Genomic DNA, 20,276 nt, shown 5'->3' with positions numbered 1-20,276 from the left:
CCAATAAAGTATCCAATAGTGATAATTAAACTTAAAAAATTAGTTATTATGATATTTTTTTAACACTAATTAACAACAATATTATTGATATTTATAGTGATTTGAAGTAATGTAAGAATTTAAATATTGAAAAGATAGATTTAAGTAGGAAAAAAAACAAAATAATTGCTTATTGGAACGGAACGGGTACCCGTTAATTTTAAAATGATATCCTAAAACCATACCCGATAACAAATTATCGGAACGGGTACCCGAACCGTTATGGTTATCGGATCGGGTACCCTAATTTTCGGAATGGTAACGGAACGGGTTTTCGGGTTTTCGATTTTTCGGGTAGTTTTGCTCAGCCCTCAGTATAAGGGTATTATTGTTTCGATCATTTGCTTCAAATGAACATTAAATGCGCAAATACGCAAAATATCTCTTAGATACACCATACACCTAACGTACAAGATGTAGATTCTCATATCTGAATCCTTTTGCGTGGAGTGAATAAAATCTTTAGATAGGAATTTCCAACCAAACTATTAACTATACAACACAAGAGGCTAAAGAACAAATGGATGGTCGGTAGGATAGTTGATCCAAATTTGGGAATATTTTCCGTGAAAATTTCATTTTAAATGCTGCATCTCTTGTTTGTGACATGGACTGATTATACTTTGATGGAATTGTACAAGTGCATAACCATTTTTATACTGTATTTTACAATGTATTTAGATAATTATTTCAAACAAATAGTTTGTCTTTTATAAAAAAAAATAATGAATAACGACATTTTAGCAAATTTTGAAATTTATAGGTTCAGTTAGAAGTTGTTGTTGCTGACCTGGCATGGCGAGTAAAAAAGTCGGTGAGTGATAGGAAATATTTTATAAAAATAAATAAATAATCGACATGGATTGCCACATCATCAGATGAGGAAGTATGCAGTACTGAAGTACGTGGAAAACGGTGGTTCAACCAGTACAAGCACGACAATTGTAATGGCCAACTTGTAGGTATGTCGTATCATGTTTGCACGGTGCGTGTGATGCACCATGCATTAAGCATTGCACTACATGCCGACAGCCGACATGGTTTTACACCCAAGTATATACTAAAAATTATGATTAAGAAAAACAATTAGGGATAGAAAGAATATAATACAATAATATATGGCCGCGGGTTTATGGTGTGTTGGAGCACCGTAATTGTGTTTCTGGTATAACCTTTATTCATCTTCAGTATTTACTCATACAATCAAAGTAATGTTAATCTCCAGTTAAAAATCTGCACATAAAACACATGGGACAAGAGCAAGTAGAAATGATAAATTATACTCTAATGTAGGATATTAAAATTCATCCAAACTTATAATCCTCAAACTCTCATTCCCCCATTTTTAAGTAGGGAACATGTAGATTTTTTTTTTTTAATCGAGAATTATAATCCCGTTTAATAAAGGCCAATGACAGTGGTTATTACATGACAAGATACAAACACCAGCTTCATGTTCAGAATTCTTATAACAAGTAGCAATCTGTCAAGAAATTACAAGCAAAATTAACAAATAAGCCATACTTTATTATATACAAAAGGCTGCCAAAGTGTTAAGAAGAACAAACAAGGGAAAACACATGCTCTAAATCAACTTCTGTCAAGAAATACTCCAAACACAGTGTCAAAATGCAAGAACATATGGAACATTTAGGGGAGGAAAATACCGATAGCGTTGTATCTGAAATCCAAGGCACTGAAATGTGAAAAGCATTCTGAAATAATGGATCATTCACATATATATTATATATAAATATAAACTCAATAAGAAGATACAAGCCGCTGTTTATAGAGAAAGGATTACAATTGTAAAACTACAGCTCAAAAATAGGAAAAACCAAGAAGACTTCATCGAACAAAATTTCCTGGACTTTTCCGTTCTATAAACACTATTTACCATATCTGTGAACAGCATAACAAGTGCCAAAAAACCAAAAATTACGCTTATAAGAAATATTATGATGCCCTTGCTTTCCATGTACAACTGTTTTTCCTGCACCTTTTTGACGTCTGACCTGCAAAAAATTGGACACTTATTGTCAATGTAATGAGGAAAAGGTTATATTGAATATATAAGAACAAAATGTTGAGAACATATCAGAGATAATAATGCCTCAAGCTCCCTGTAACTGTAATTCTGGCAAAGAAAGAAGTCTACATCTCAATATTTACTTCACCAAAAATACCTTCCGGTGTTTTCTGTGGAAACGATGGAAAAGGCTAATAAAGGAAGGGATCGTAATAATTTATAATAATAATAATTAAAAAGACCAAATTCAAGACCACTGCAAATTCCCCAAGTCTGAAAAGAAAGTGAAAAAAGTTTAAGATAGTTAGCTGACAGCCCTTGAGAAAACCTAAACGTGTTTTAATTTGTTTGTTTGGATAAAGAAAGGGGAAGGAAAAGAAGGGGAGGGAGGAGAAGAGGAGGGGAGGGAAAGGAAGGGGAGGGAAGAATGGTGAGTTTTCCTTCCAAATCTTTCCATTGTTGGAGGGATCAATTTCCTACAATTTAATCATTCCATTTCTCTCCCCTCCAATTCCCTCCCTTCCTCATTTGCTATCCAAATGAAAGATACTCCATCTCTCCATTTCTCTTCCCTTCCTTTCCCTCCATTTCCTTCAATCCAAACACACCGTTAATGAAGCAAGAAAGAAATTTTAGATCCATAGAGGATGGTACAATTATTTATAGGTGCTACTAATTTGCAAGCAGATCATAGAATAATAGCTTCTTCAAATGTTTCAGTAAGACATAACATCTCATATCTTATACTCCAAGTAGCTTCACATGCACTCTTTATTCCCTCCTAACAGCATTATTAATTGTTGCTACTTATACTCCCAAGTATCTAATTAGCAATGTTGCTACTTCTTAACACAAATTCAAAGACATATTCTTCAAATTGTAGGGGGGTGAAATTGGAGGCATTCTCAGTCTATGGGTGAAATCAAAATTCATATAGCAGAACCTAAGCGTCATCACCTAATCCCTAAACCCCCCCCTAGATAGCTAGAACTAGAAGCCTAGTATATCCTCAATCATCTCCAGGTTGAGCAGTGAAATTGCATGATGGTACATGCCAGCAACTCTCAAGGAGTCAAGGGATAATATACGTGATTAGAGTACAGCAACAAAACATTACCTGAGCATAGCATTGTCTTTTAGTAAGCTATCCAACTGCATGGACACTGAAGATCTCCAAGCCACAAGGTCATCAACATCCTTAGCCTGGAGCACAAATATATTAACAAAGTGTATCAATATTAGAAATAGGCACAAACAAAAATTCAAATTAATAAATATATAGGGGAGAATCATGATATAATAAACAAGGGAATCGAGATTTTTACAAAAAAAATATGCGAAATTGTTACTTACAATAACATCCCTGCTATCTACAACGCTCTTTATATCCAATCTGGTCTTCTCCATTAGGATTTCTTTCTCTTCCATCTCCTTGTCAAATTCCTTGAAAATGCTAGCATATCTGGAGTTAACCTCCTCCAAATATCGCTCTAGAACAGATAAACTAATGTCCAGTGCTCGAACCTTTTGCATCAGAATCTTGAGAACGGTATCGCCAGGCATCCTGCTGCCCTGTTGATGATGCACTTCTTCAACTGGATCGGGAACATCATTGATTGTATCCTCATGTTTCAAGTTTTTACTCCCAGCTGTCTCACTCTCACTGAACAAGTTCTGATCTGGATGGTTGCTCTCGGCAGATTCTGCAACAATTGGCTTCTGTTCCTGTTCATCTGTTGTTTCCTCACTTGCATAATGATGATGATCAGGAACAGAGATCAAATCCTCTAACATTCTCTCAACAGCATCAATACCATATACTTCAACACTACTTAGTGTACAGTAAAATTCAGATCCATAATGGCTTAATATATTCAACTTCAGGTATCTCACCCATTTGGGCTCTAGTACAGTAAAGGTTTGAGCATGCTTCACATTCCCAGCCGAGAAGTTGCCCAATTTTACCCATGTTTGAGTAGGATAAACTAGACTCCCCAACAGCTCAAAGTCTTTCAAATTAGAAGAATAATGCTCAAAGTTGGCAATCTTAATAGTATCGACTAGAGTTTCTTCAGAGAGTTCAATGACAACAAATTTCCCCTCAGCTGAACATGGGTTTCTAAGATACTTGTCCTTATCCATGTTTAATATATTTGAAGCACCTTTGGATTCCTTATTAGAGTCCAACACCTTAGCGCCTTTTGCAGCTGAAGCATAATTGTATTCACCACCCCCAGGCTCCATTCTGTGAATGATACTACCAGTTGCACCAGGTACATAAGTATTTCTAGAATTCAGGGCCTTCTTTTTAAATTCATCTAGACCACGAGGGGCAGTTCGAGTTAGCCTCTCTGGTTTTCCAGTGCCTTTTTTATGTTCCAAATCTGAATTGGTAGGCTCCACCTCAGAATGTTCCAAGGATCCTGTAACACCAGTTTTGGTATCATGTCTAATATCTCCAGCTTGTGCCTCAGAACCAATTTCTTCAACAATGGCACCATCAGTGCAGGAAGTCTCATAAGAATATTCGGAACAGGTTTCTTTCAAATGCTTATTTTCTAATGAAGCTGGTGAATGTTTATCTACAGAACTAGAGGCTACATCGCTTCCTAACTTGCTTTCATCCCAGTTTGAGACATTAAGGGCCAGTGATTCATCTGTAAGTTGTTGGCAGTCAGTAAAAACTAAAAAGTATGAGTAATAAGTCAACTTGTTTACAGGTATCTAAGGATGATTATATATAATTCCTCCATTATTTTTTTAGTGACACATTTCGTTTTTCACATTTGACAATGCATAACTTTAAGTCTTTAAACCATTACTTTTTTAATTACCAATGCGTAAAACTAACAAATGAAAATATACATTAAGATGAATCAAATAAGATCCTAGAAACTTCAAATAGCACGTCATACTGATTTCATCTTTGAACCTAATCACTTGAACTTTCCTACCTTTTGCTAGTTTGCTACCTATTGTTTCTAATTAATCTAATCAAGGTAGCAATCACTGGAGAGGAGTAAGCGTTGAAATCAGCATACCCCTAACATGTAATTGAAGATGATTAAACTGTTTCAGAAGTATTATGAAATGGAAGGAGTTTTCTACTACTGAACATCCAAGGAATCAGACAGAAACATCAACTATATGCATCTCAAATCAGCCTGGATTGAAATGATAGAATCAAATCAAAGATTAATAACTCAATTTATGCATGGTACTAAGCTTTGTCTGAATAACAAGCCACATTTGGCTTTGTGATTAAAGCTCGCTAACTTGATTGTTATTACAACAAAAATATGTCTCATCAAGTCACAAGCAAACCGAATTTATCTTTGAAAACATTTCAAAAAAAACACAGATGGTATTATGGCGAAAAGATTAGACTGATAATCCAAAGGATTGGTAATGAATTCTGCACACCATTCGGATATAGATGTTCCATTTGACTATTTCCATATCAGTGTCCAAGTTATCGCAGAGTATTCAATAACAATCATGAAAAACACCAGTAACAAATAACAACAGCAAAACATAATACGAGTTTAAACTGACCTTGATTACCATCACCATTACTGATCCACGGACTTAAAAGAAAGACGAGCCCCCAAAGAACGATAACTAAGGAAAGTGAATATTTATACAAATGATTTCTACCAATAACTTTCTGTAAGTCTCTTCGTTGCAGAAGAGATCTACGTGATTTCTGCATCTCTCATCAATCCTACACAATGCACCTTACCACCAATATATTCACACAGCCAGCTCACTACCTACACCATATAAAATTCAATATATCAAACAAACAGATCAACCATTTCAACAACATTAATCAAAGCATAATCTATGACAATTCGGATCGAAAGCCGGTCCAATTTCTGACCTCCCCACTGATAAACCTTTAATGATATTTCATAACTTGAATGTAATCAAAGCTGGAAATTGAATAAAGCACAACCCTTTTGGCTTATAATGGAAGAATTGGGTGTTCATTAGAATAATTAAAACTTTGAATGCAAGTATAAACATAGAATTATACCTAAAGAAAGCATAAATTATAGCCCCCAATAAGTACATTCAAAAGTCATTTTTTAATTTTTCTATTTCTTGGATAATTATACTTTAATTTAACATTATACACATCATAATTACATCAGTTGACTATCTGTAACGGAAGATTTCTTAATCAATTTTTATGGGTACTTAATTTTTATGTAAATAGAAACTATCAAACTGATGGGTATTTAAGGAAACGGATATTCATTCAGAAAAATGGGATTTGGGAACAAAATCACAGCATAATTATTTGAATGAATTATTCATCAAATCAACAAGATAATAAATAATCGATCTTGATTTTTTTTTTCTTATAAAAAAATGCAATTGATTAAAATTACATTAATAATATAAATTAGAGGAAATTTAAAGAAGAAGAAAAGAAACTCACAGTCATAGAAAAACAGGTGAAATTAGCGAGGAAGAAGATGAACAGAACTGAAATTTGAATAATAAAGTCGGCGAATTAATACACGCATTTGGACTTTCATTTTTTGTTTTTTTTGGAGTAATAATTGAGTAGAAAATCAATCACTTTCTTAATTGATTTGTTTAATTGATGAAGAATTTATAAACAACTCTTAATTCTCTCTCCTATTTTCTCTCTCCTAAAGGAGGAGGAGGATTGGAGAACTGAGTATTCCAAGTTTCTCTAGAAATTCAAACTCTAGAGAAATGAGTTGAAATGAGGATTGGGGGAGTGATGGGAGGAACACAATTTCCAATTTCTACCAAATACCAATACACGCGTTTCTATAGTTTTTGCACCCTTACTTACGTCTGTGACAATGCACGGGATATATAAACTCGAAAAAAAAAATGATGGATTTAGAGAACTTTGGTTTTAGTATTTACGGAGTGGAGTATATACTTATTTGAAAATGTTATGATCATAATCTATATTAGTACATTTTTTTCAAATAAGTATATTAGTTTGCGAATGTTATGATCATAAATTAGTTTTCGTATTTACGGAGTATATACTTATTTGAAAAAGTAGATTTATGATCGATTGATTCCTTAAATTGATGCGAATGATATGACAAATTTATGCATAGATGGTTGATATTTTCACTTTTATTTCTAAGAGTTGCATATATCATTTTCCACACATGTTATCGGGTAAGCTAATGTATTTTATGTTACCCTCTATAAAACCCAAAACCTCTTGAGTACTTGGTACATAATTTTGATGATTTTTATTACTCCGTACTTCCTTTGACAACTAAAACTTAAACAAGATAGCTATAATTTTGGAGTGCGCCACTTTCTTAACCAAGTATTCCCTCCATCTTAGCTAAATGTCGGTTTTAAAAATTGTTACAAATTCACAATTTCCAATATTAGATAATTCTTGAAGGTGCAAATGGGAGTTTGAGTATTATTTTGATTACATTTAATATGATAACAAAATCTCCACTATTTCATCTATCTACATCATGATGAAAGGAAGTAGACCAAGATATGCAGGTGATTCATTCTTAAAGCTTAATGTTAGGTTTCTCTAGTTTCCTTAATTGACTTTAATTAAATTCAATACATTCACTTGAAATCAATAATGTTGATTTAATACTATTCTTGTAATACATGAAATCATAAGAGTGCTGTAATAACTTGAAATAACAAAATCTTACCTCAAATATGAAGCTTCAACAACTCCAATGGTCTAGAATAACGTTTTGCTTATACATTTGCACATCCATCTAGAATTTTGTTTCGAGGTACTTTTTATTTATCGAAATGAATTTCTTTATACTTAGTATGAACCCTTCGCCGTACCTTAATAAAAAATAGAAAATACGAGTACTACTAAAAAAAAATAGGTTCGAAGTGAATTATACTACAGTACTAATGGTAGTATAGTGGTGGATCTATGTGTGAAACCTCCATTTAAAAATCTGGTGAATTACTACAATAAGCGGTTGTAAAATGGATGGGGATTGGTGAAATACGTCTGTTGCTGAGCTGTGATCGCATTATTGGCTCGGATTCTTAGACGCCACGTCACAGCAGGTGTTACACTCTTCCACGTGGACTTGTCTTGCTGTATTTTGCTCTTTTTTTTCCTGATTGCTGTGGTATGAATGTATGATGTATGGCAAATTAACCAACTTTTATGGGCACTGTTTTTCCATAATTTTGGGCTTTTTTCAATCTAAATTGTTTCTTACTTTTGTCGACATAACTCTAATTCTGTATTTTGTTGTGTGCTCCCTACCTCCCTTTAATCAAATGTTACACTTAGGGCATGTTCTCTTTAGATTTTTATCAGTTCAGTTCAGTTCAGTTCATTTCTTAATTTTCTTCTCTCATACGTAGTAAAATATTCAATTCAGTTCAACTTAGATCAGTCAATCATAACATACCCTTACTAGATTAACCTCGTGCGATGTACGATTTTAAAATAAGAATTGAATTATAGACTTTTAACACGTACTAAAATAAAATAACTTCCTCATTTTTCCTAACTAATTTTTCTAATTAAATATGAATATACAATTTCCGAAAGTGCATAATTTTCATATTTAATTAATAAATTTCAATTAAATTATATTATTAACAATTGTTAACAACTTGTAAATAACTAAATAGCATAATATGTGTAGAAAACCTAAAAATTTAAAAATTCAAATGGATTATATTTTCAAGACTATGTTAAATAGGGTAGTTTAAAAAGGGAAAAAATATAACATTATTCTTGCATTTTGGAGGAAAAAAAAATTAAATAAAAAAGTAACACGTAGACAATGATGACATCCAGCGGTTGTTATTTTAGTATATTTGACATAGATATAGATACAGATATATTGATCGATCTAAGCTAAGTGATCCAATTTGAAATTGATTTGAAAATATTAATTAAATTCATATAAAGACTAATTTAAGGATAATAATTTAACATGACCAAATCTATTAACCTATATACTAAAAGCAAATCCTTCCATAACATTTATCTAGTTATCATTACCTTATGAAAAAATAACTCGTCATCTTCGCTTTTTTTTTTAAAAAAAAAAATATTTCTAAGTATCTTTTATATATTTTATATTATTATTGTCAAAAATATTTAACAGTTATGCATTACACGGGATTTTAACCTAATTTTAAAATAAACCCGACCCAATTTCATTAAACTTGACTCGAGTGGGTAAGGATAACGACCTTACTAGATCGTTATTATTTCCGGGTAAACCAAAAGCTTAGTTACATATATTAGGCTTTTGGGAAAGAGGGGTGATGGGGGGATAAGGGAATCCCTAACTTTCAAAAACCGCAGTTGGTAGGAATTGAACCCATGAGGTCATGATGTGAAACCCTTATTAACTATACCAAATACTACTTGGTCACTATATCTTGATATTCTCAATACCTAGTTAATGAAATTAATTGTCATTCATATAGAGTATTACTAGATGAAGCCTGTGCGATGCACGGTTTGTTTGATTTTTTTATTTTTATTTTTTTTGTATTTATGAGCCTTAAATTTGTTATATATTTAGATAAAATTCCTAATATTAAAAAATAATATATAATATTTAATTAATTTAAACTTAAAAATCTCATTCGCCAATTTTGCTTACATGACATTTGAATTATTTAATTCTAAAAGAAATTAATAATCTCCTATTTAATTGGCTACTACAGATTTATAATCTTACATGGCGCACTAAGAAAATTAAATCCTATGTGGCTCTCTAAAAACTCGGGAAAAAACTCCCCTATATATATATATATACTAGTTTTGTGCCCGTGCGATGCCCAGGTTGTTTATTGAATTTTAAGATTAATTTTTAATCTATATGTCAAATTTTAAAACATATCATTGATACAAATTTAGTTAGGAAATTATGTGTTTTAATTTTGTGACAATTTAAACTATGTAGTGGACATATAATGACTAATAATAATAATATTGGTGAAAACATTTCTTTACCCGTAACTTGAAATAATGACTCTGTCCGAAATGACTCGTGATCCGACCGATTGATGGGTAGGTTTACACACAGTAATAAAATTATATTAGATTTTGAAGTATTATTATTTTAATTGATTAGAATATATTATAAATAATAGATGTGGTACATTTTGAACTAATTCCTTCGCTCCAAAAAAATATTATGATACAAAAAATAAAATTATATGATAATTTATGAGAGTTATAATGTAATTATTTTTTGAATAAAATTATAATTCAATTTGTAAATATTGGTACTTTATCGAAAATAAAACTCTAAGGGTTCGTTTGGCATTGTTGTGGTTTTTTGTTTTTTGGTTTTTTGCTGTATAAAAGTATATGATATATGTCACATAATGAATCAAAAATTATTTAAACTTATTAAAATCATAATAATTTTGAAAACTGACAACAAAAAAGTGGAAACACCTTTTTCTTGTTTCCAGTTTTTTATTTTTAGTTTTTAAAAGAACAGGAAACTAAAAACCAAAAATAATGCCAAACAAGTCCTAAATTAACCATTTTATCTTAAAATTCTATCCAAATTTGATTGAAAATAGAATTCTAAACGAACTTTTTTATCCTACAAATTGAATTCTGTGTAACTCTATCCTACATGGCGCAACATGCCAAACAAGTCCTAAATTAACCATTTTATCTTAAAATTCTATCCAAATTTGATTGAAAATAGAATTCTAAACGAACTTTTTTATCCTACAAATTGAATTCTGTGTAACTCTATCCTACATGGCGCAACACTTGGCGAAAAGTTAGAATGTCAAGTGTCGATGTCTCGTCGCTTAGCTAAAAGTTTAGCTTTATATATTAGTTATTATATATGATATTAGATTAGATTAGATTTTAACTTATGAGGTTAATGGTAATTATAATACGATCATCAAATCATATATATTACATTACTTCTTAAAGACGACTTCTACTTACGAAGTACTCCGTATTATTTAACAAAACCTTGAATGGGTATATGATTCAAGTATTTATGCCATATAAGAAAATCGAAATATATCTTATGCACAAATTAATAGGGGCCGGGAACAACGCATGACATGCCCAACATCATAAGTCATCAACTCAACAGATTACACACGGTAAGGATCGAGAACGGTAAGCGATCTGATGAGTTGATGGCTTATGATGTTGGCATGGCATGCGCCATTGTGTTGTCTCCTGCCAATTTGTTACTTTGATTTGTTGAAGACTATGCACAAACACTTAAATTGACATGTTGTTGGCTTATGATGTTGTAAATTGTTGGTTTTGTAAATATTTAACTATTGATTATTAGGTGTTCTAATGTACAAGTATTTGATGTATAAATTAAGATTAATAACTTGAATAAGGTGTTTTACCAAACTCCTAAATCTAGCCCTGTTTTACAATTAGCTATTAGCTTGCTATTTTGACTAGCTATCAGTTGGTAGTTTTTTGCATAATTTGTTTTGACCATTTGATCATCATGAGCTATTTTGTATAAAAGTTTTTGGTTGCTAAGGCGAAGGGTCCTCCTGCTCCGGATTAGCGGGCTAGATAATTTGGAAGAGTGGGAGAAGATAAGGGAATCCACACACTCCCAATTTGTCACTAGTGGGGATTGAACTTCCAACATCATGGGGTTGTTTGGTAAGTAGCTTTTTGATGGCTTTCTATATAGCTTTTGGCTTTTGGCTTTTGGAAGTGGTCAAACAGCCAAAATTTGTGTTTGGTTAATTGGCTTTTTGGTTGGCTAAAAAGCCAGCTTTTCCGCCAAAAGCCAAAAGCTAGCGAGAGTAGCTTTTTTGGGTTGGCTTTTGGCTTAAATGATAACAATTACAATTTTATCCCTCATGACACCTATTATCATTCTCATCTCAATTACCTTTCTCTCTCCAAAAATAAAAAAACCCACTATTATACTACAGAGAGAATTTGGGAGAAGTTGTGGTGAAGGTATCACATTGCTGCTAGCTTGATGGAAACTAGACGAGCCAAGCGAGTCAGAAGACAATAATATTAGATTATTAATATGCATTCTTATGATTTATTTTTTCTAAGTTACTACTCCGTACCTATGTTCTATTATTCATTTTGGAGAGTATTATTGAAATTTTGTAAGCATTATTTTACATGTGATAATAATAATAATAATAATAATAATAATAATAATAATAATAATAATAATAACAATAATAATAATAATAATAATAATAATAATAACCAACAAAATAAATAAAAAATATTATGAAAAAAAAATACGAAGTAACAGTGATAGGTGTTATTAGTAGTAGTAAATAATAATCCTATTTACAAAAAAAAATAAAAAAATTATTATTTATAAAAAAAAATAGAGAGTAGCAGTGATACTACTTGGGTAAAAGTTAAAAAAAAACATTATTATTATTAAAAAATAATAAAACATATCAATGCCCTTAAAGGTAATTTTAGCCCTAAATAGCCAACAGCCAATAACCAAGTTTACCAAACATATTTTTTAACAGCTAACAGTCAAACAACCAACATAAAAAGCCAATACATACAGCTGGTCAGACAAGCCAAGAGTAACAGCCAGCAGCCAACAACCAACAACCAATTGCCAAACAAGGCCCATGGTTGGAAGGTACTCTCCTTTCTTTTAGACCAAGTTTGGCTTGGTATGTATAAAAGTTTTTGGTAAATAAAATTAGTTGTTACTCCCTTTGTTCCTAATTGTTTGCTCCACTTTTCTTTTTAAGGTGTCCCCAAAATATTGTTCCATACTATTTTTAGCATGTTTTCCCACTTGCACTCTCTCTATCTATCTCCTCATTGATATTTGTGCCAACGCATGTGCATCTTTTTTTGCCCAAAGCCTTAATAAAGTAGATTTATGGTTTGGGGCAAACAATTGGGGATAGAGGGAGTAACTATTAATAGTTTTGGTGTATAAACAACCAAAAGGCTAAAGGCTATTTCAAAGCTCCTTGTATAAGTTTTTTTTTTTTTTTTTTTTTTTTTTTTTTTTTGTAAACAAGTCTTTAGCTTTGTTTGACAATTAGCTTTTAGTTGTTAACTGTTTGCATAAACTGTGTTGGAGTACCCCCCTGATAGAAATTAGTTGTATGTATAAAAATATTTGGTAAATATCTGTTAGCTATTAGATGTTTAGTGCATAAAACAGCAAAAAAGTTAAAAGATATTTTAGAACCTAAATAACTTTATCAAACAACTCTCTAATAGAGCTTTTACAATGGCCAAACATCTATTATTGCTCCAAAGCTACTTACAAAACCTCTCATTTATCAAACACTCCCTTAATCTCTTTTTCTTCGCCCAGATTTTCTTTTTAAAGTGTCCCTTAAAAATTGCTCCATACTACTCAGTATTAATATTCATAGGGACCACTCTTTACTATCACAAAAGTATTTTAGGTCATACTACTTTGCTTTCTCATCAATTTCACTCAACTAAAAGTTAAAAAAATAATACGGAGTATTTATATAGAGTAAACAATTGGAGACGTGAAGACATAAGAGAACGTGGTCTTACCCTTATGGCCTTGTGACTTTTAGGCCTTGTTCTGTTCACCTTATTTCCACTTATTTCAGGGTTAATAGGAAGTTAAGATAAGTTCAGATAAATAAAAATTAGGTGAATAGAACACACTTTAAGAGTCGTGAATACGGCGCAAGAGAGTTGAAACTTGAAAGGCAATATCAGCCCACATTAACGCGACTCCTCCATTCAAGTCCACAATTTCAACGCGACACCTTACTTTCTTCACTTCCAGAACTTTTTTCAACGAAGTTACTCTTCATCGAGTCAACACTGTTACAATGTCTGAAAATCCAAAGAGCACAGTTTATATAGGTAACTCTTTCTTCATCTTCTTCCTTCAATTTCTCTTTCCTTAGTTTAATTCACCAATTTAATGATTTACGTAGTATTTTAATTTATGCTTCTGCTTATTCATAGAAGCCCTAATTTTATGTTGTTGCGCTATTTTGTTGCTGAATTTTAGATTGACAGTTTGATTCGTTTGTTAAAGGTGACTTCTTGAATTGGGAAATTTGGGTTTAGGGTTATACAAGTATTATGTTGTGATTTAGTGAGAGTTATGCTTACAATTATACCAATTATTAATTTACACTGTAAAGTTGTGATTTTTGCAATTTACTAATTGATTTTTAGGTTTGTGCAATTTGGATTAACTTAGAATCAAGCTGTACTGAATGGAGATTGCAAAACCTGTTACCCTTACTTCTTTGTAGACGGGTTTTGATTGTTTAATATAAAAAAACGATGCCGGAATATCGATGTTAACTCATTTATGATTGATGAAGATTATAATTGTGGATGCTAAGATGCTCACGTTTGAAAAGAAAACCTACATTGGTTCTTTGGAGGCTCTTATTACTGGATCAAATTCTCCGAATTTGCTGAATCGATTATACTGTATATAAGTATATTACTACAATTGCTAAGCATCTATGGCTGAATGGTTTAAGTAGCCAGCTCATATTTGACTCACAATAAGTTTTTTAGAATAGTCTGTATCAAATTGAATCTCGCAATTCATACTTAAGGATTACTTGTGTAGTCATTCATGCCATTTCTTTGTGATATACCATATGCTAATTTCCTTGACTACTTTGCACACAGGTAATCTGGACGAGAGAGTTACTGATAGGATCCTATATGACATCCTTATCCAAGCAGGGCGAGTAGTTGATTTATACATTCCGCGTGATAGAGAAACAGATAAACCTAAGGGTTTTGCCTTTGCAGAGTATGAAACAGAAGAGATTGCAAATTATGCTGTCAGGCTTTTTACTGGCCTTGTGACTCTGTACAACAGGACGTTAAAATTTGCGGTCCGTCCCCTTCCTTTTTTTCTCTGCATATCTTATTCTGACATTTAGTTGGAGCTTCATAAAGCTATTTTTAGTCTCGTGTTACTTTCCTCATACGGTTGGTTGGATCTTAGTTAGTTCAATTGCCTACTTTTGTTATATGACCAATTAATTTTGTTGTATGACCAATTGACCTGTTTAAACTTCTATGAGTGGAACTTGTGGGCCATGATGTATTATGGCGCCATAATATGGGCATTGGGCAATTAACATGTATTGTCCGATATATTTTTATTGAATATTAAGATAATTGATTTACCTCTGTTAATAATGTTTTGATTTTCTGGACAGATTTCTGGGCAAGATAAGGCAGCTGCGAATATGACCTCTACATCGATGCACCCATCTAATTCACCCCTTAGGTCCAGGAAACCTGAACCTTTTAGCAGTATGGAGGACCCTTATCACTCTCGATCTTTACATTCTAGTAGATTCTCAACAAACCCAGGCCGTTATGAGCCAGGTAATCTATTTCTCTGAAGTGTTTCAACTTCTCTTCCCCTCTTTCCTGGTTGATGTATGTACTAATTCATTTTTCTTTTTTCTTTTATATTATTCTTCTATATTTTTTGGACCTGTTGTTGTTTGTGCATTTGCTAACTAAATAATATGATTCTTTTTCTTCAGATTTACTCCCCCCTGGTGTAGACCAAGACTCTAGTCCGTTCAGGTCTCGTCATGATGGCTACAATCAAGATTACTCACGGAGAGCATTTGGAGCATCTTTGGATAGTATTAGCCGCTCTAGGCCAGGACGCTTTTAAACAAGTAATATAATTGCTGACCCTCTTATTTACTTCCCTGAGCATGTTGTGGATGCAAATCTGATTTGTAGATTCAGATTGTCTAGTCTAGTCTACTATCTGTAGTATAGGATCTGGTCTAGTAGCGAACATTGTAATGCTATCATAACAGTCGCGTATAATGGTAAATGTATCACATGTGATTTCTCATTTGCTTTCTGATGCTTTTTATTTTGTGATTTGGATGTGTGATGATGAGGAAACTCTGAAATAATGGATAGTGCTCTCTTTCCTTCTCTTCAAATCTAATACAATGGGGTTAATGGTTTGGTCCATACTTCCGTGGACTATGTGATCATGGATGTTAGATATTGTAGCTTGGTGTGCTTAGAAACAATGTAAATGAAGTTAAGTATATTTGAAGGAAAGTTACTGGAGAAAGCCTAATTCGTGAAAATTGATCTTTCATTTTATTGGGATATCTATCACACTCAGTGTTATCAAGTAGATATTGCTTTTTGTGAAATTGCTCTTGGCAGCTTAAAGGATTTGACAAACCTCAGGATTGGATGACATAGGATATTGGATGGTTTCAAAGTCTAAATGTCAAAGTTTAATGAAAGATTAAAAGGGGCTCTTTGTTGAATCGTTTGATTTGTGTTCTTAAGAGCGGAGTGCTGTGTTATTGTACCTGTTCTGAAAATTGAGTGTACATATTCTCTGTAACTGTACTTGGGACATAGTCTGACCTGTTTAACTAAGCTTTGCGTGTAGGACCAGTTATGCTGTATTTTTCAAGGCTTATAAAACACTTTGTATTAATTTATAGAAAATTTTAAAACTATTGTTTTTAGAGACTGGATTACATTACTGTTCATTGGAAAAGTTAAGGTTATGAGAGTATTGAGCAAAGCTGGTAATAGAGAAATTATAATGATTTCAAGAATTAACTTCTAAAATAAAGGACAAAGTAAAATGAAAGATGGAGTGTCAAGGAAATCACTATGTCACACTCACAGCGTAAGAATTCTTATTATCTGATTAACAGGATTTTTTTTTGGCGTCCATTGTATTTGCACCATTCTGCAGAGGTCTGATGATGATTTTAATGGTTTGTTGCAAGCTCTATCATTAGAAAGGAATAAGTTCTATTAGATTGAATAATAAGGTGTTATATTTTAGACCCAATTATAATACCTTTAGCATTATCATAGATTCATAGTTGGAGAAAGGTCTGAAGCTTAATTCTAGCCATTTACCTTTATCAAAGACCATGGGAAGGGATCTGCAATTAGTAGCATGGTTAAGATGTGATGGATACTTTGGGGTGGGTAATCTGCATGGTTACCCAATTATTACTATTGAGGTTTTAACCTCCTGGTTAATAATTTTCTAGTGTACTTTATGCTCTGCTTGTAAATGTTGAGGACTTAAACTATTGGAGTCTCTGAATCTCTCTGATACAACCAATGCGGTTCATGATGCTTCAGCTTAGGCTGTCTTTGCTTGATTATGGGGATGTTTGCTTGCTTTTGTGTTTGAATAAACTGTTTCTTCTCTATACTTTAATCACGTTTTTGTTTAAGCTAAATCTTAGTTTTATATAGATGTTATAGAGAGATGTACCTTTTATCTCATTTAAAATTTACGTGGGCATCAGCTGTCCAAGTTGCATAAGTTGAATAGGAGCTGCATGGCCTGCATCTGAGATTAGGTATGAGTTACAGGGCTTTATGTATTGGTAGAGGGTGTTCTGAATGATGTTAATAGCCTCTAGTCCTATTTGTTTAACTTGGGAACTGTGTTGAGTAAAGATGAATATCATGTCGTGGATGATAATGTTCCAAAGTGTCGGTTTCTTGTTCTGGGGTTTGCGGTTGTCTGGTGTAGAATAAAGCTGCATTTGCTGGTAATTTTTTAAAACCTGGCAATTCGTGTGATTTTTTTAGCAGTTTGTCAACTATATTGTTAAAATAAAATCTCTGTCAAGATTTGGTAGTTGCTTAGGTTTTTGGGGTAACTGGAGTCTCCCCTGCTCCCCCGGGCTGGTGGCCTCCCAAAAGAGAAAGGGAGCTGTTTGATTAATTGATGGAAATAATGCTGAGATCAATATCCATAAAACATGTAAATACATGTGCACGTACATGACTATTACAAGCACATTTGCTTCACAATGGGTGATGTTGCTTTGGCTTCAGCTTTTTCTACATCATTTTCTAAATAGATTCCTTTCAGTGTGAGGTGAAATTCATAGAGAAAAAAAAGAGCAACTGAAAGGGTAAAAAGAAAAAAAGAAAAAAAGAAAATATTAGCTCGACATTCTGCACTTTGGACAGGCAGAGTATCTACACGAAGAGCATGGTTTTTCTACTATATGTAGGTAGGCTGCATAGGGTTCGTTGACTAAAGGTGGAAGTGGAGCTGAAATTTATGGAATTCAGTACCTAACGAAGGAGGCAAGGGTTCCAACCATAGCTGCATTTATATATGTGGCTGGCTCGGAGTGACTAAAGTCTGTGCGATCATCACTGTAAGCATCATTCTGGCTTGGACCTCCAACGACAGCTCCAATCAGAATGTTGGGATTGGGATTTGAGCCGTAATAGTAAGGTTGGAAGCCATCGCTGCATTTGATAGCTTGATTCTGTTTTCTTAAGGAAGGCAAGGACGAAGCTCGGTGATGAATTTTTTTCGGATAATTTGCCCCATATCCGACCATGTAGGACATCTTCAAAGGGTTGTCTCCAAGTATGTAATCCACCTGCAATAACAATAATTAGTCTGTAGCTAGTATATTTTTGCTGCTTTGAGTTGATGATGGTAAGATGATTTTAAAGACCACATAGGGAAGATAGATGAAAACCTGTCTCTTGACAAGGCGTCGTAAAGTTTTCGAGGTGACCACAATGGAACCACAAGTGAATGTGTGCTTGGAAACTGTCATCAACTTGGAATAAGTTGTGAGCAAAAAACTGATGGATGTCACATACTGGAGGTTACTCCCGCTGAGTTTATACATCAGACCACCTACATATGTTATATACAAGTTCATTAGTGACTAGATTACTGACTTGAACTGAAATAACCTGACCCGGACCCGAAATTAATGCGATAACTTTATCATAATTAGATTTTTTTTTCTTTTTTTTCTTAGTATGCTTGATCATCTCTAGAATTGAGTGACATATCACCCAACTGACTGTAAAGAGATTAATCGGAAAAGTGGAGCACCTGGTGTGTACTGGGTGGAAGTAGAAGGGCTGTTGGGCAATATGCGGCAGATGAACTCCTCTGCAGCTTGCTTGTAAGGTTCAAAATTCTTGTCTTTTCCGAGTAATGCATTCTGAATAAATAGAGGGCAAGTTTTGTTTAAATTCTAAAGGTTGATAATAAGGTGAAGTGAAAAATTAAAGTAATATTTTGTTACCCTGGAGAGAAGGACTCGAGCACCAGCAAACTTATTGTCCCAGCTGAAAATGTCTGTGGCATCATTAGCTCCTAGTGAATTCATCATATTCAAGTAATAGCTCTGTTTTGTTGCTCTGTACAGCCAGGCTGCCCCCCATAGCAGCTCATCCTTGTACCCTGAATACGAGCAGTAGAAGGGGCAGGCAGCTGATCCAAGAGAATCACTGTAAGCTCCCCTGTACTTTAAAGCAAATTCCATCACTTTCTTTGCAGTAGTCAATAGCATAGCTGCATATCTCCGGTCTGTGCTTCGGAGAACAATAGAAGCAGCAGCAAGTGCAGCTGCAGTTTCACCAGCAACATCAGAGCCTGGGTTGCTAGGAGAAACAGAATAAACAGTTCGAGGAGTGTCCATGTCCTCTGGTCTCTCCCAGCATTTGTGATCTGCATTTGGGTCACCCACCCCAACATATAGCTTCCCAGGAGTGGCAGTCGCGCATTTGTATAAGTAGTTTGTAGCCCAACGGATGGCAGCCCTTGCGTTGTTCAACTCAGGCCCCATTCTTCCTCCAAACTCCAGCGTCCCCCATGAAAGCATGGTTGTGGTGAAGGCCATTGGTAAGTTGAATTTTACGTTGTCTCCTGCGTCATAGTAGCCTCCCTTTAAATTTACCTGTTACCATTCGGAGCAACGTTAATGTTAATTTGGTTTTTAAGCAATTAAAAATCATTACGACCCAATGCATGTAGATAGTTGTTAAAAATTAAGTAAAGAAAGTGTAACGTACACCAGCGAGAGAGCCGTCAAGAAGGCCAGAATGAGACCGCCAGGTGACGCGTTGATCTTTAGGGAGCCTCCCAGATCTTTGGCCTTCGAAGAACAAGATGGACTTGGTCAATGCATCTTTGTAGTTTTGCTTACCATCGACTGGCAAACTGCCTAAGCACAAGCAGAACACTAACAAAGGCAACGAGAAAAGGCGAACTAGGATGTTATAAGAACCCATTCTCGCTGCCATTTCAGCTCAGCTTACTACTGAGAACTGTTATAATTAGTAATACTAACTCTTAATACTAATCTAGTATGATATAAGTTGAAGACTATGCTAGTGTTTATATAGTGGTTAGTAGAGTGAAGAATTGAATCGTGGGATTGCAAT

At 33.7% G+C, this 20,276-nt stretch overlaps 3 protein-coding genes across 4 annotated transcripts; 1 reads left to right on the top strand and 2 right to left on the bottom strand.

Annotated features, from left to right (window-relative positions):
- Positions 1–1,752: 1,752 nt before the first annotated feature.
- LOC145639235 (SUN domain-containing protein 4-like) lies at positions 1,753–8,007 on the bottom strand. Of its 2 annotated transcripts, none has more exons than XM_081690415.1 (5): positions 7,759–8,007; positions 5,624–5,841; positions 3,422–4,725; positions 3,186–3,271; positions 1,753–2,054 (listed from the first exon to the last, which is right to left on the bottom strand). In XM_081690415.1, the coding sequence occupies exons 2-5, from the start codon at positions 5,778–5,780 to the stop codon at positions 1,826–1,828; spliced, it is 1,776 nt and encodes a 591-aa protein (XP_081546541.1). In that variant the 5' UTR covers positions 5,781–5,841; positions 7,759–8,007; the 3' UTR covers positions 1,753–1,825. The 2 variants fall into 2 exon arrangements, with proteins under 2 accessions (XP_081546541.1, XP_081546540.1); XM_081690414.1 differs by lacking the exon at positions 7,759–8,007 and adding an exon at positions 6,516–6,832.
- A 5,764-nt stretch (positions 8,008–13,771) lies between these two features.
- Positions 13,772–15,918, top strand: LOC145638136 (protein HSH49-like). The gene is made up of 4 exons (XM_081689096.1): positions 13,772–13,922; positions 14,715–14,926; positions 15,257–15,428; positions 15,593–15,918. Exons 1-4 carry the CDS (start codon positions 13,889–13,891, stop codon positions 15,727–15,729), a joined length of 555 nt encoding a protein of 184 aa, XP_081545222.1. The 5' UTR covers positions 13,772–13,888; the 3' UTR covers positions 15,730–15,918.
- A 2,227-nt stretch (positions 15,919–18,145) lies between these two features.
- On the bottom strand, positions 18,146–20,276 carry LOC145640548 (endoglucanase 9-like). Its single transcript, XM_081691802.1, has 5 exons — positions 19,905–20,276; positions 19,136–19,789; positions 18,940–19,051; positions 18,572–18,735; positions 18,146–18,469 (listed from the first exon to the last, which is right to left on the bottom strand). The coding sequence occupies exons 1-5, from the start codon at positions 20,133–20,135 to the stop codon at positions 18,146–18,148; spliced, it is 1,485 nt and encodes a 494-aa protein (XP_081547928.1). The 5' UTR covers positions 20,136–20,276.

The sequence above is a fragment of the Chenopodium album genome, chromosome 7 (genome assembly GCF_948465745.1).
Source record: "Chenopodium album chromosome 7, dcCheAlbu1.1, whole genome shotgun sequence".
Taxonomy (NCBI): domain Eukaryota; kingdom Viridiplantae; phylum Streptophyta; class Magnoliopsida; order Caryophyllales; family Amaranthaceae; genus Chenopodium; species Chenopodium album.
This window is presented reverse-complemented; position numbering and strand designations above follow the sequence as displayed.

What these genes read in the sequence shown, in the direction of transcription:
- LOC145639235 (XM_081690415.1), bottom strand. Translation starts at nt 5,780, where the DNA reads ATGCAGAAATCACGTAGATCTCTTCTGCAACGAAGAGACTTACAGAAA. An exon ending in TAATGGTGATGGTAATCAAG is followed by an intron (nt 4,726 to 5,623) that starts GTCAGTTTAAAC and finishes AACAACTTACAG; the next exon opens with ATGAATCACTGGCCCTTAAT. An exon ending in TAGATAGCAGGGATGTTATT is followed by an intron (nt 3,272 to 3,421) that starts GTAAGTAACAAT and finishes TTTGTGCTCCAG; the next exon opens with GCTAAGGATGTTGATGACCT.
- LOC145638136 (XM_081689096.1), top strand. Translation starts at nt 13,889, where the DNA reads ATGTCTGAAAATCCAAAGAGCACAGTTTATATAG. An exon ending in AAAGAGCACAGTTTATATAG is followed by an intron (nt 13,923 to 14,714) that starts GTAACTCTTTCT and finishes CTTTGCACACAG; the next exon opens with GTAATCTGGACGAGAGAGTT. An exon ending in ACAGGACGTTAAAATTTGCG is followed by an intron (nt 14,927 to 15,256) that starts GTCCGTCCCCTT and finishes TTTTCTGGACAG; the next exon opens with ATTTCTGGGCAAGATAAGGC.
- LOC145640548 (XM_081691802.1), bottom strand. Translation starts at nt 20,135, where the DNA reads ATGGCAGCGAGAATGGGTTCTTATAACATCCTAGTTCGCCTTTTCTCG. An exon ending in TTGACGGCTCTCTCGCTGGT is followed by an intron (nt 19,790 to 19,904) that starts GTACGTTACACT and finishes GAATGGTAACAG; the next exon opens with GTAAATTTAAAGGGAGGCTA. An exon ending in GACGCCTTGTCAAGAGACAG is followed by an intron (nt 18,470 to 18,571) that starts GTTTTCATCTAT and finishes TTGTTATTGCAG; the next exon opens with GTGGATTACATACTTGGAGA.